This window comes from Mustelus asterias, chromosome 2, assembly GCF_964213995.1.
Source record: "Mustelus asterias chromosome 2, sMusAst1.hap1.1, whole genome shotgun sequence".
NCBI classification, from domain to species: Eukaryota; Metazoa; Chordata; class Chondrichthyes; order Carcharhiniformes; family Triakidae; genus Mustelus; species Mustelus asterias.
Genome location: NC_135802.1, coordinates 138,995,769 through 139,009,864, shown reverse-complemented (window position 1 = coordinate 139,009,864; position 14,096 = coordinate 138,995,769). Strand labels below are relative to the sequence as shown.

The window sequence follows — 14,096 nt, the reverse complement described above, 5'->3', positions numbered from 1 at the left end:
CCGAGACCAACAGAAAGCTTTGGTTCACTCCCTCACTTAAGTCTTCTAAGTTTGAGCAAGCTTTCAAAAAGGTAACTAGATACTTATCACAGAAATAGGGAAACTTGAGCTAAGCAGTTCATATCCTCCATACTAGCATATAGCTTTAATCATAGCTACCTACCCTGATCCCATCTCCCTTCAACTAATCTGCTTTCACCCACCCAATTTAAATCATTAAAAAGGTAGTCAGTTTCTGATTCAACCATTGACCTTGGAAGTAAATTACACACCCTGATAATTCTTGGTTGAAAAAAGGTTTCTCCTACTTTCTGTTCTAAATCTTACATTTAATCTTGTATATGGTCCTTTGGTCTTAACCACTCAATTGTTGGAAACAATTTGCTTCTTTTTATTCTGTCCTACCTTTTTATTATTTTAAATAGTTCCATCACATTGCACTAGAATCTTTGTGTTCTTGTAAAAAAAAAGCAATTTTTCAGGCCTTTCCTCACATTTGTATTTCTATATACAAAGCAACAGCTGTGTGAATAAATCTGTGCTATGCCCTCTTTAAATGATCAGGCATTAGACTTAAATCTACTTTGTAACTAAGTACACATACTACCATGCAGCAGTGCACTCCAATATGTTATGTGACTGAGCATCATAGCACATCAGAGTTTGCACTTACAAATGAGAAAGACAAATGTATCATTCAGTCAATTGGCTCAGGACTCGAGACACAATTTCAACTCGAAAGATACATCTGCATGGAGGTACAATAGGGTGCTTTCTTCAATCCAGAGCCCACTTGAGAGATTTAATGGCAAAATTGTGTTGGGTTTCCGAGTCCAATATAAATTAGAAACAATATTGGCCTAACACCGACCCCTAAAATTTCCAGGCACTCTTCTCCCCCAACAACTCCAATAGCAAATTGATTTTTACTTGTCAATGATTTCCTAATCACATGCATAGTTTATCCTAACTACCCACAGCATTGGCCTTCCATGTAGAACTTTGACGTCCAAGTACAACATGCTATTGAGGTTTCCCCAGGTCACAAGAATGTCACTTCCTCAAAGTCATCATGAAGCTCGGTCAGGCAGGATCACTCTCTTCTGAACTCATTTTGACTACTATCAATCAAGTTAGTCATGTGTTGATAATTTTAAGTTTATGATTCATAAAGGTGAAATTGGAGTATAACTAACATGTCTTTGGTTGATTTATCATCCTTTTCATATAGGTACCACATTGAGGAGGTCATTGAAAATGGGTCAATGACCATTCCTCAGTCTCGTTCAGCAATCTGGGGTAAATACCATCTATCCTTAAGGGTTTAGGCATGTTTTAGCTCTTTTAACCTGTCTCAGACTTCCTTCTTATTTATATCAACATCATTTTGGGACAGTATGTTGCTTATATCTCCCTTTGTGAATGTTCATCATCCTACACCATGTATCAAGGTTGTGTACACTTTTCACAGTTTCGACCTGTTTCCTCAATGATTACGGTCCTCAATGACCCTCGGGCATATTTTTACATACATCTGAGAACACCACTCATTTTTTCCTTGTAAGGTCTATAGTGGTTGTTTTCTCACCAAACCACTTTTGATTTGCTTATTAGTTCACTTAAAATCATCCCTTAATCTTGCCTTGCTGCTTTTAGGCACATATTTATGCTGCATGCTCAATGTTATACTTTAAGGTGTCCCACTTATTTCCTGTGGAGCATTGTTAAATAGTCTCCCCCTATCAAGTGGATAGTGTTTCACTTTGGGTGCAACTGGGAAATTGTGGTCTAAGTGTACTGATTGATTAGGTTATATTTCATGTTTTCCCAAAAAATAATTTATATAAACCACAAATGCAATTTTTTCCCCTTAACCACCGCAATTGGGCACCTTAATAGAATGTAATCATTGCTGCTCTGCTTTACCATTCAAAGTATTCCACCATGATATATTTAAGAGTGGTACAACAAATTTAATCAGGAAGTTTATCATAAAAATAAGCGTCTTTAGAGCAGTCACCTGATTCAACATCAATGAAAATGCTTAAAAACTACACAATCATTTACAAGTTTCCTTGGTGTACATATCAAAAATTTACAATGGATTTGACATGTAAAAGTTTTTTTTTTAAAAAGTGGCTACTTCCGTTTGTGCATCAGAGAAAATGAATGTGGTTTGAGAAGCCTTTCTTAGCCAACAAAAATTCGCAATGTTGATGTAGAGGAATGGCCTGATCCATTAAACCATGAACAGCATAATAACAAAAACTTGAGTACAAGTTTTTATTGGTCAAACTATGCCTTTTATAACTCTATACCCTGCTCTATTACCAAGTCTGAACTCTACTTCATGTTGAACTTTAATGCTGTGTTCACCATTCTTCACATTCAGTACAACTGGGAAATTATGGTCTCTGTACTACTTGCACCATTCTCTATATTTTCTGAGTCATTCGGAAATATTAGGTGGTGATTACCAATATCTCAAGATAAATTCCTTAAATCAAGCCATTTTTCAGAATTTTAGCCAATGGTGTGTATATATTATTGTAGAGAGCATCTTTAAATTTCATGTTTAAAGTTCTAGATATATGGCTAGCAAAGAGTACACAGATGCCCCATACATGGGACATGTAGCACATCAAGAACAGCATTTTCCCTGCTGCCATCAGACTTTTGAATGGATCTACCATATATTAAGCTGATCTTTCTCTACACCCTAGCTATGACTGTAACACTATATTCTGCACTCTTTCCTTCCCTTCTCCCCATGTCCTCTATGAGCGGTATGTTTTGTCTGTATAGAGCACAAGAAACAATACTTTTCACTATATCCCTATACATGTGACAATAATAAATCAAATAATAATACTACTTCTTCATCATTGAAAAATTACCATTGCCATTTACTTGTGGACTACAGGACATCTTTGCCCAGAGTCAAGCACACAGTAAGAAATCACTTACCTTCCTCAGTAACTTCTAATGGTTGGTTGCTAGCCTCAGTCAAAGGTTCCCTCGATCTTTTTGCAATTTGTCGAGCAGCTGCTGTGGGCCTCTCAGCCATCTTCTTCTGTAGATTCTCACGCCGAGCCCGAGTACGTTCAAGTAGTTTCTAGAATAGGTAACAATTCAGTGTATTGTCCACAGCCTTGTATAAAAATGACGGATTACATAATGCAAACACTAAGCAAATTGCATCACATCATTCAATTAAAACAATAAGCTTTTATTTGAGGAAAGACAAGTGGAGGACAAAAAAACTATTTGATTGCTAAAGCCAAGATGTACTAGGCTGAAGCACAGATATTTGGTTTGAAAAAAGATCATCAGGCTCATCATGAATTAAAGTATAAAATTACCTATGGTATGAGGAGTCAGACTACATAACTCCTTTCAGCTTAATTAGAATTAGAACATTTAAAAAATGACAAATTTCACTGTTGTGTTGATTTTACATGCAGTGTAAATAGGTGCAAAATCTGACATGAAATGTTTTCAAGAAGTAACTGTTTCTCTCTCCACATACGATGCCTGACATTGAATATTTTCATCATTGCCTGTTTTTATTTCAGACTTTCAACAGTCACAGTATTTTGCTTCTGAAATATTAAATTGCATTGGCTTCAATGTCTGTCTGTCTTGTAGCAGACTGGCACCAAAACATTCAAAAGACTAAGTGGCATCACTGGGTACATATATGCTCTAATGAAAGGTATCATTCAGTACATTCAACTCCTGCCTGATCTATCCATCATTTGTTTATTTCCATAAAAACAATGCTTAACAAATGCAGTTATTTTTCTACAATACCCTGCTTTATCACAAGAGGTTTTATTATAGAACTTTAAAATCCTGTCAGAGCATTTAGAGCACAATCTCCAACAATGAAATGAGAAGAATTCTGGCATCAGATTCAAAAATGCTGAAAAATAATCAGCAAGGAATCCCTTACAATTTGCATTTCACAAATCATGGCAGCAAGTAGTTAAATGGGATGTAATTCCAATACAAACAGCACAAAAGTGCAAATGACACAGTGGGAGGGATTTTACTCAAACTGAGACCAGAAAATCCCGCCCGAGGTCAATGGACATTTCCACTGTCCGCCCCTCATCCGTTTCGATTCCGTGGCAGGCAGGGCAGTAGAATTCCAGCGAATAAATAAAGACAGTATTTTAGCATCCTCTGGTATTCTCCATCCAAAGAGCTGTTGATGCTCAATGAGCGTACTCGAGATAGAAATTTTTCAATAAAAAAGTAATAATAGAGATAGGACAGAAAAGTGGACTTGAAGCACAAGATCACCCAAGTTTTTACTGAATGATGGAGCAGGCTTGAAGCCCTGACTGACTCACTCCAGCTTCTATTTCTTGTGCTCTTATGTTATCACAACCAGGGAGTGACAGTTGTAACAGTGGCCATGAATGGGGAATAGAAAAGCAAGATTGCATTTATAGACCATATGTTATACCCTCTAACAACATTTTTTCTAATAACTGGAAAGAGCTGGCAGAAGGCTCAATGTGTCATTCATGAAGGCTGGTGATTTGGTACAAAGAAATGTATGAGAATCATGCTAATTCTGATCATAACCACACCAGTCACCATTGTTCACAAAATTCTCAGGATGCCAAGCTACGATAACTCAAATATTTTTTCCTGAAAAAGTATTTTCAGGCCAGCCTTCTCTGGCCATGGACTCCATTCCAGCACGCAACTAAATCCCAAATAAATTTGAGCTTATGTTTCAGTATCCTATCCAGATCATTATTCCAGGTAACAGCGAAATATGCCTCTGGCTTGAGTCCTGAAATTGTCTTTCACCAAGTCTGTACATATAGTCTTCAAGTCCCAAAGCAGTGGTTTAACTTGAAATAGTGTTCTAAATTATCTTACAACTCTAAATGTTCTGCCTCACATATCTCCTTTCAAAACTGAAGCTGACTCCTAATCTTTTTCTTTATATTTCAATTCTACAATATGGAGAATCAGCTTTAAGGCTCTCTTAGCACCAGTGTTAATTGCTAAGCATCTTAGCAATTATAAGGACAGCAGAAATAAAAACAGAAATGCTGAGTTAACTCAGCAGGTCTGGCAGCACACGAGGAGGGAGAATCAGTGGAGGCTTTTATTGAACACTGGCACAGAAACACACTAATGAAGAGTAGAAGTGATGTGAGGAAAAACATTTTCACCCAGAGGACGGTTAGAGTTCAAAAGACCCCTCGCCATTATGCATTCCTTCCCATTTGTTTTCCTCACCATCAGTACTCCCAGAGATCCTTGATTATCATCGTGGTAAGGATAGAAAACCTGGTACCCAACTTTAATTTAATCTGAAGCTTAATTTAGAGTTATGTTAGTTGAAAATTGGTTTAAGTTTTAACCTAGAAGTGAATCACATTTAAGGTGTATTGCTTTATCTTCCATCTTCACTAAATTGCATCAGATTTATGTTTTAAATGTAGGGCAGCAACTCTTACAAATATCCAAGTTGGGCAGTACATACAGGTAGCTACACTAAGCATTTCTGTGAAGTCCAAGCTGATATTTGAAACTTTCCAACTGTACAATTTGGCACACACCACTTTTCAATGATTCAGGAGGGAAGCGAACAATCGGCTGCATTTACAGAATGTGTATTTCTTTAAACACATACCAGATCTTTCAGCCAGCACTTCACAAAATATTTCTGTTGAAACAGCTGGATCTCATTCAGCAAGAATGTAAGTTTGGCATGTGACTCAAAATTCAAATCCTATTGGATTAACTGACATACTGTACCACAAATTAAACTGGGCGAGGTGATATACAAGATTGAAATGTTCCATTTGCTGCAGTGATTTTCAATCCCTTAACAATCTGAAATGTATGTTGGTCTTTAGATGCAATTCACAATTATATATTTCATTAAAAACACTTATTGGAAACAGAAAATGTCTAGAAGCAAAGTTACTATTAGTTTATCAAAAAGTTAAAGCAGAACTAGGAAAGTGAGAATATTAAAATACAAGAATAAATACGTCATTAACATTACAGCCAATACACAACTAAACCATATTCACTGCAAGCTCAAGTCCTGACAGTGCTGTCGTCTCAGTTGGTGTGACAGTACAATAGCTATAACTTGTCTCAATCAATACCATTCAGCTAATGAGAAATACTAAACCTAGCAAATGTCCCTCCATCTGCTGAGACTAGAAATTACATGAATGTTAGGTGAAGACAGATCAGCTTCAGTTAGTATCCATTCAAATAAATAGCCCATATAAGCCTACAGAGGAAATTTTGCTCAAGCAATAGAATGCAATGAGCACCCATTGAATCACATGTACCTTCAGATCGGAGAAGAGGGAATGGAGAATTTTAACAACAGCAGCAGTCAAATCATTACTAGATTTGTGCAGTGAAAATAAAATTAAACCTGTTCAATGGTTTTCCATAAAGCTTATAAAAGCACAGTATGTGTTTCCCATGTAAAAATACTAGCAATCATCTGGTCTGAGACACAGTATTGTATTCACAAAAGTCCCGATCACAAGTGTTTCTCAAAAGTTATCTACTTATCAGAAAGTATATCTGCTCGCTGCATCTGGACAGTGAAACTATCAGGAAATAGCAAATTTGCAGTGTTGGCCAAATGCTGGGTCAGAGGAAACAGCAAAGGGTGGAAATGAAAGGAAACACAGGCATGTTTTAGAAGGCATAACATTCAGTTAGTTCTTTGTTTCAGTTCAGATAAGACCTAGGGCCAGAGTTTTCTTGGTCGTTAGAATCAATGTTGGATAAAAATATGGAACAGAGGCAGGAAGGTGATAAAGTAATAATGGTCTATCTATAGGAGTTGAAGATACATAAAATTTCAAGACAAGTATTACAATATATTTTTTGCCCACAGTACAGACTAAATTATTCACTTTTATGTATTGTTTATACACAGGAGCATACATTACTTAATTCTAATGTTTATGATTAGGAATTCAGTAATGTAAAAGCAAGTGTTTAAAATGCTCATATTATATTTGCTCAAAGGAGTATAGCAATTAGACTTTTATCTCTCCTAAATTGGGTTACATCTGTGGACAGTATTTTGAGCTATTTAACAGAGGCATATGTGGTGGGAACACTTTGGAGTAAAAATAATTAACACAAGGGTGATTTTTCTTTATTAACCATTGGTGCCAATAAACAAACAAAACTAATGAGAAAAGTGTTATTAGCTTAAAGTTGAGAGTTGTCTTGATCAGCCCTCACCCTAATATGATAAATTGTTTGTTTTGTTTTCCTTTATACCACATATGGTTTGATAATTATGTTGAAACAGAACATTTAATCTTTTACAGGATACTCTACATCCAACAGTAAAAATATAGCAGCAGTTGCATACTCAAAGCATAAACAAATCAACAGATGTCCTAATGCAATATCTCACAATAATAAACACACTTTATGGCTATTCTTAAAAGCTTACTTTTATTGTAAAAATTGCTCCTTAGCATATTTCTAGGTATTTATGGAAAGCAATATAGAAGTAATCGTTTAAATGGGCTAACATTACAGACTCAACCCAGCTGTGATACACTTAATCTCGAATTTTGAACCTTTTTACAAACCCTAATTATAACGTGATGTGTGCATTCTTCAGTACATCTTGACCCATAGCCATCAAGCTTTTGATATTTGACTTTACTTTAGATTTTACTGGAATATACAGCAGACCAAAGTTGAAAGAGTTGAAGGAGGAATAGCATTTAAGAATTGCCAATCATTGTACTAACAGCAATCATAGAAGAGTAAATAAAAGAAACAACACGAACGGAAAATACAATTACATAAATACAAGCAGCAAAATGGTTGACGTAATTTTCTTTTTTTTTACGTTCATTTATTAGTCACAAGTAGGCTTACATTAACACCACAATGAAGTTACTGTGAAAATCCCCTAGTCGCACAGTCTGGCGCCTGTTCGGGAGGGAGAATTTAGTATGGCCAATGCACCTAACCAGTGGGAAGAAACCGGAGCACCTGGAGGAAACCCATGCAGACGCTGGAAGAACGTGCAGACTCCGCACAGACAATGACCCAAGCTGGGAATCAAACCCGGATCCCCGGCGCTGTGAGGCAGCAGTGCTAACCACTGTGCCACCATGCAGCCAATTGTTTGGTCAATAATCTGGAACAATACAGCCAGAATAGTACCAACACGGAGTACAGTTTATTTTCCAAATCCATGATGAGCTTGTGTACTCTTTTAGAAACTCTATTTTATTTGTAGTTATTCTGGTCCAGGCGACACACCTAGCTGTAAGCTATTAGAATGACAGTCAAACTGGTTCTGCATTCCTACAGTAAGAGTATGTCAGTGAGTCAGTCAAATATGGTAATACAAAAGGCCCCACCAACGTTTTTCAGAATTACATCTTTGGACAAGATCCCAGTTTTATGGGAGACTCAAGACATAACTGAAATTTCAGTTTGAGCCCAAGTGTGAAATAAATTGTGATCCAACTAACATGCTGTGTCCATGTAAGGAAATTATGAAAATCTCATGTTGCTGTTGACTGTACAGCATATCAGCCAGTCATTTGCCAAGCCAGAATTTAGTCTATTCTCTCCCCAGATCAGATGCTACATGCTCTATGAAGTCTGAAACAAATTAATATTTTTCTATTATAAAATCTAATATTGTTTTTGCATCCTAGTTACAAAACATAGCATATTCCAGGAGGTAATCCATTCTTAATGATCTTATCTCAACTGCCCATGATCCCCATTCCCTATGAAATGACAGGCACAGATTTAGTGATGGAACTTAGTGAAAAGCATTGCTGTCTCTCAGTGCCAGGGACCTGGGTTCCCAGCTTGGGTCACTGTCTGTGTGGAGTTTGCATGTTCTCCCTGTGTCTGTATAGGTTTCCTCCAGGTGCTCTGGTTTCCTCCAACAGTCCGAAAGACATGCTGGTTAGGTGCATTGTCCGTGCTAAATTCTCCCTCAGTGTACCCGAACAGGCGCCAGAGTGTGGTGACTAGGAGATTTTCACAGTAACTTCATTGCAGTGTTAATATAAGCCTACTTGTGACACTAATCAAATAAATTTTAAATACATCAACATATGAACTCAAAGAGCATTTCAGATAATGAACAAACATGCTAAAAATCTGAACGAATACAGAAAACGCTAGCATCTGGTAGGTTAATCAGCATCTGCAATTTAAAAAAACAGGATACATTCGGGTGCTCAGTTCTGATGACAGGTACATCCGAAACAAAATAAAACCCAGTGATTTCAGTTTACAAAGTTTGGAAAACTCTCTGCTCCCCTACATCTTGGAGTTATGTTGATACATTGGAAAACTCTGCTCCCCGACATTTCGGGATGATGTGGAGACGCCAGCGTTGGACTGGGGTGGGCACAGTAAGAAGTCTTACAACACCAGGTTAAAGTCCAACAGATTTATTTGGTAGCACTAGCTTTCAGAGCACTGCTCACCTGATGAAGGGGCATTACTGGGGTAATGATGCATTGGAAAACTCTCTGCTCCTCTACAGCTTGAGGTGGTGCTGAAGCAGTACCAAGCAATCATCACAACCTCCTAACCTCCTGTCCTGTACACCAAATACTGAAATTGTGGCGGAGACAAACTGCATGGCCCATCATTCTGGACGCCTTCCAAAACAAGGGAGTGGGTTGGGGAAGTTGAAGCAAAATCCACTCAAAATATTCTGCATTTAACACAACACCTCACTAACCAAAGCGACTAGTTTAGTGAGAATTAGGGGAAAATCGTTCGATTAAAAAGAGTACTAAATACTTTTTTGGGGGAGGGAGGATCCTATCCTACATGATTTCGGGGCATTAAATTCCGTCCACGTCTCCTACAAGCTTGTCCCGCGTTATGAACAAAGAGTTTTGGGAAGGGAAGCCGCTCTTTGATCGAGGGGGTGAGGGTGCAGAAGTTTCTGACATGAAGCTGCGAGTGTCAAACCGGTGTTATTGGGATTGCTGCCGGGGAGTCACAGTTAAAGGCAGCTCACAGAGGTTAGCCCAGAGTCAGCAGCCGCCGCCACCCTACCTCAGTGAAGGGATCCATGTTATCCCGAGTGTCGCCGTCAGCCCGTTGTGCAGTCGGTATTCTTCGTGCCGCTGCTGCCGCCTCCACAGTTCCGCGAGCTGCACCAAGACCGTTCAAAATTTCAAATCCGGCGCCACCAACGGTGCAAGCTGGTCTCGCGAGACTGCGATGGGGCGGGACGTGGGCGGCAGGCAACGGTCGATATTGACGTCACCTGATGGACAACAATGCAAAGCCGCAGGCGCCACGTCACCGCCTTTCCGATTGACAGCCCCAGCAACCAATCAGAAAGCAAGAGCCGGACGTTGTCCCTCAACTGGATTCAAACAGTTCACAGGGCAAAGTGCCGGGGGCGGCTGGAATAGGGAGTAAAAGACGGGAGTGCTGGAAAAGCTCAGCAAGTCTGGCAGCATCTGTATAGGGAGAAAACAGAGTTCATGTTTCCAACCCGATTGTTCTTCAGAACTAAAGAGGGAAATAATGTAAAAGGCAAAATACTGCAAGTGCTGGAATCTGAAACAAAAACAGAAAGTGCTGGAAAATCTCAGCAGGTCTGGCAGCATCTGTAAGGAGAGAAAAGAGCTGACATTTCGAGTCCAGATTACTCTTTGTCAAAGCTAAAAGGCATAGAAAATGGAAGATATTTATACTGTAGGGTGAGGGAATTAAAGATGAGTCATAGCCACAGAAACCAGGGGACAAGACTGCTAATGGCAGTCCACAGAGAGAATAAAGGGTGTGAATGGCCAAACGGCAGAGAAGCTAAAATGAGAGGGTAAACTGTGACGGATGAAGATGTTGGGGGAGGGGGAGGGGGGGAATGGATGGGACAGAGGTAAAATTTAGAAAAGGGGGAGAAAAGGTAAGGCAAGGGGATGAAGTAGGGGAAAGAGTGGGGTGGGGAAGAAGAAAGATAAAGAAATAAAAGATGGAGAACAGTAAAAAATAAAATAAAATAGAATGAAAACAAAGGGGTTGAGGTGGAGTAGAGCAAATCATCTGAAGTTGTTGAATTCGATGTTGAGAGCGGAAGGCTGTAAAGTGTCTAGCCAGAAGATGAAGTGCTGGGGCTGCTGGAATAGGGAACAGAAGACAGGGAAGTGCTGGAAAAGGTCAGCAAGTCTGGCAGCATCTGTACAGAGAGAAAACAGAGTTAATGTTTCCAGCTCGCATGATTGTTCTTCAGAATTAAAGAGGGAAATAGTGTAAAAGGCAAAAACTGTAGATGCTGGAATCGCTGGTAGGAGAAGAGGTTTGGGAAACGGGTTGAATTCAGTTGAGTGCCCTGTCAACCATGGGAGGATAGGGGTTGGAGGAGGTGGTGGAAAAAGGCAGACATGTCTAAAGTGCCATTTTCAAAGGTGGCATGAGCAGAACAGAGGTGGGAGAATGTAATGGAGTCTTTACAGGAAACAGGTTGTGAGAAGCTGTAATCAAGGTAGCTGTGGGAGTTGGTGGGCTTGTAATGAATATTAGTGGTCAGTCTATCACTGGAAATGGAGAAATTAGTTTAGATAGAGATGGGGCTGTTACTTTACAAATCTGTTGGATCCTGGTAGGACCATCCTGGAAGTGCCAAAACACTCCATCACATTTCCACCTCTACTTTCAGGAGACTAAGGAAATTTGGCACGTCTGCTGCGATTCTCACCAACTTTTACAGATGCACCATAGAACGCATTCTTTCTGGTTGTATCACAGCTTGGTATGGCTCCTGCTCTGTCCAAGACCGCAAAAAACTACAAAGGGTTGTGAATGAAGCCGAGTCCATCACGCAAACCATTATGACCATTATGACTCAGTGCCATTCTGCCGCCTTTTCACCATAAGCCTGTACATTTTTTCTATTCAGTTAATCATCCAATGCCATCTTGAATTCCTCAATTGAAGCTGCCTCCACTACACTGCATTCCATACAGATTAGGAGCAGGAGGAGGCCACTTGAACCTGCTCTGTCATTCAATTAAGATCATGGCTGATCTGCTTGTAACTTCAATCCCACATTTCTGCCCACCGATAATCTTCACTCCCTTGTTAATCATGAATCTAGCTTTGTCTTAAAAATATTCAAAGACTCTGCTTCCACTGTCTTTTGAGGAAGAGTGTTCCAGGACTCATGACACTTTGGAAGAAAAAAAATCCTCATTTCTGTCTTAAATGAGCAACCTCTTATTTTTAAACATTAACCATAGCTCTAGATTCCCCGACAAGAGGAAACATCCGTTCCACATCTACCCTGTCAATATCCCTCAGGATCTTAAAGGTTTCAATCAAGTCGCCTCTTACTCTCCCAGACTCATATCACTCACTGTGAAAAAGTTCTTTCTCATATCACATTTGCAAAATAAGCAAATCACTTTAAATCTGAGCCCTCGCGTTCTGGATCCTTCTACAAGAAGAACAGTTTCTCCCTACCTATTCTACCCAGGCCTCATGACTTTGAACACCACTGTCAAATCTCCTCTTGACCTTCTCTCCAAGCAGAACAGTCCCAACTTCCCTATCTGTCTTCATAATTGAAGTTTCTCATCTCTGGAACCATTTCTGTAAACCTGTTTTGCACTCCAATGAGTGTGGTGCCAGAACTGTACACAATACTCCAGCTGAAGTCTAACGAGTGTCTTATATATGTTTGGCATAACTTTCTTGCTCCTATACTCGATGTCCTATTATTAAAACCCAAGATACTGTTTGCTTTATTAACTGCTCTCTCCAACTGACCTGCAACCTTCAGTGATTTATGCACATAGTCCCTCTGCTTAAAAGTGCAGACTGACATTCAAAGCATTTTTTTAAACAAAACACTTCAGGGTCAGCCTGTTGTGGACAGGCGGGAAAGGAATAAGTTTGTTAAATAGTTGGGAGATGAGTGAGGATGACCGTAAAAACCCAGACAAAACTTTTGAAAAGTTCAGTGCCGATCTCCAACAGTTGTCAAATCATTGGATCATACTGATATGGATTTCAAAACTTGAGACAGGAAGCATGTGGACTTGTTTACAATTTCTTAAGAAGTTTGAAAAATGCAGCCAGTAAATGCAAGTTCAAGGAAACGGATGAAAGGGCTGATAGATCAGTACAAAAAGAACTGATTGGAAAGGACAAGCACATAATATAGCAGCTGTAGACACTGCGAGAGAAATGAAACTACTAGCAGACAGATGAAGATGCTGATTCTCCAAATGGCTAGCCTTTGGTTAAGTCAAGAGAAAGGCAGCAGGGTTGATGCAGTGAACCAGCAACAAAATAATGTACATTAGACAGAGGGAAAGATGCGCAGGATCTGTGGATTACCACACGAGTTCACAGGCAGAAAGAAATGTCCCACATAAGGGCTGCACAGTGGCACAGTGATTGGCACTGCTGCCAGGGACCCAGGTTCAATTCCCGGCTTGGGTCACTGTGTGGAGTTTGCACATTTTCCCCGTGTCTGCGTGGGTTTCCGCCAGGTTTACTCCCACAGTCCAAAGATGTGTGGGTTAGGTGGATTGGCCTTGCTAAAACTGTCCCTTAGTGTCAGGGGTACTAGCTAGGGTAAATGCATGGTGTTATGGGGATATAGCCTATATGGGATTGTGGTCGGTGTAGACTCGATCAGCTGAATGGCCTCCTTCTGCACTGTATGATTCTATTCTATCTATGATATGGATCAATCTGTAAAGCAGGTGGAAAGTCCAATCACTGGGAAAGAATGTACAGAACAAGGAAAGAAAATGGAAAATAAGTTATCAGAGACAGTGCAACAGGGAAAATGAGAAGGAAAAAAACATCCATAACCTGGCAAATGATGTGAGTTTGAGAACAGAGTGGACATAGGAACCATAAAGCTGAAAAAAATGGCTGAATGCAATAGTTCATGGAAAAAAGACATTCACGCAACCATTCAGATCAGGTAGAAGGTGAAAAATGAGCCCATAATCCACAAATGTGAAGCTGAAGATTGATACTGCAGTGCAGAGTAAGATCATAGAAACCCTACAATGCGGAAGGAGGCATTCGGCCCTTCAAGTCGGTACGAA

At 39.6% G+C, this 14,096-nt stretch overlaps 1 protein-coding gene across 2 annotated transcripts in view; it reads right to left on the bottom strand.

Moving 5' to 3' along the window:
- The window catches only part of anln (anillin, actin binding protein), an 84,462-nt gene extending 74,253 nt beyond the window's left edge, over positions 1–10,209 (bottom strand). Inside the window, exons 1-2 of one of the 2 annotated variants that reach the window (XM_078228949.1) lie at positions 10,078–10,209; positions 2,968–3,115 (exon numbers count right to left, since the gene is read on the bottom strand). In XM_078228949.1, coding sequence (XP_078085075.1) covers positions 2,968–3,115; positions 10,078–10,095 — 166 coding nt within the window. In that variant the 5' untranslated portion in view covers positions 10,096–10,209. The remainder of the gene's footprint in view (positions 1–2,967; positions 3,116–10,077) is intronic. The other variant, XM_078228939.1, reaches the window with a different exon arrangement.
- Between the last annotated feature and the right edge of the window lie 3,887 nt (positions 10,210–14,096).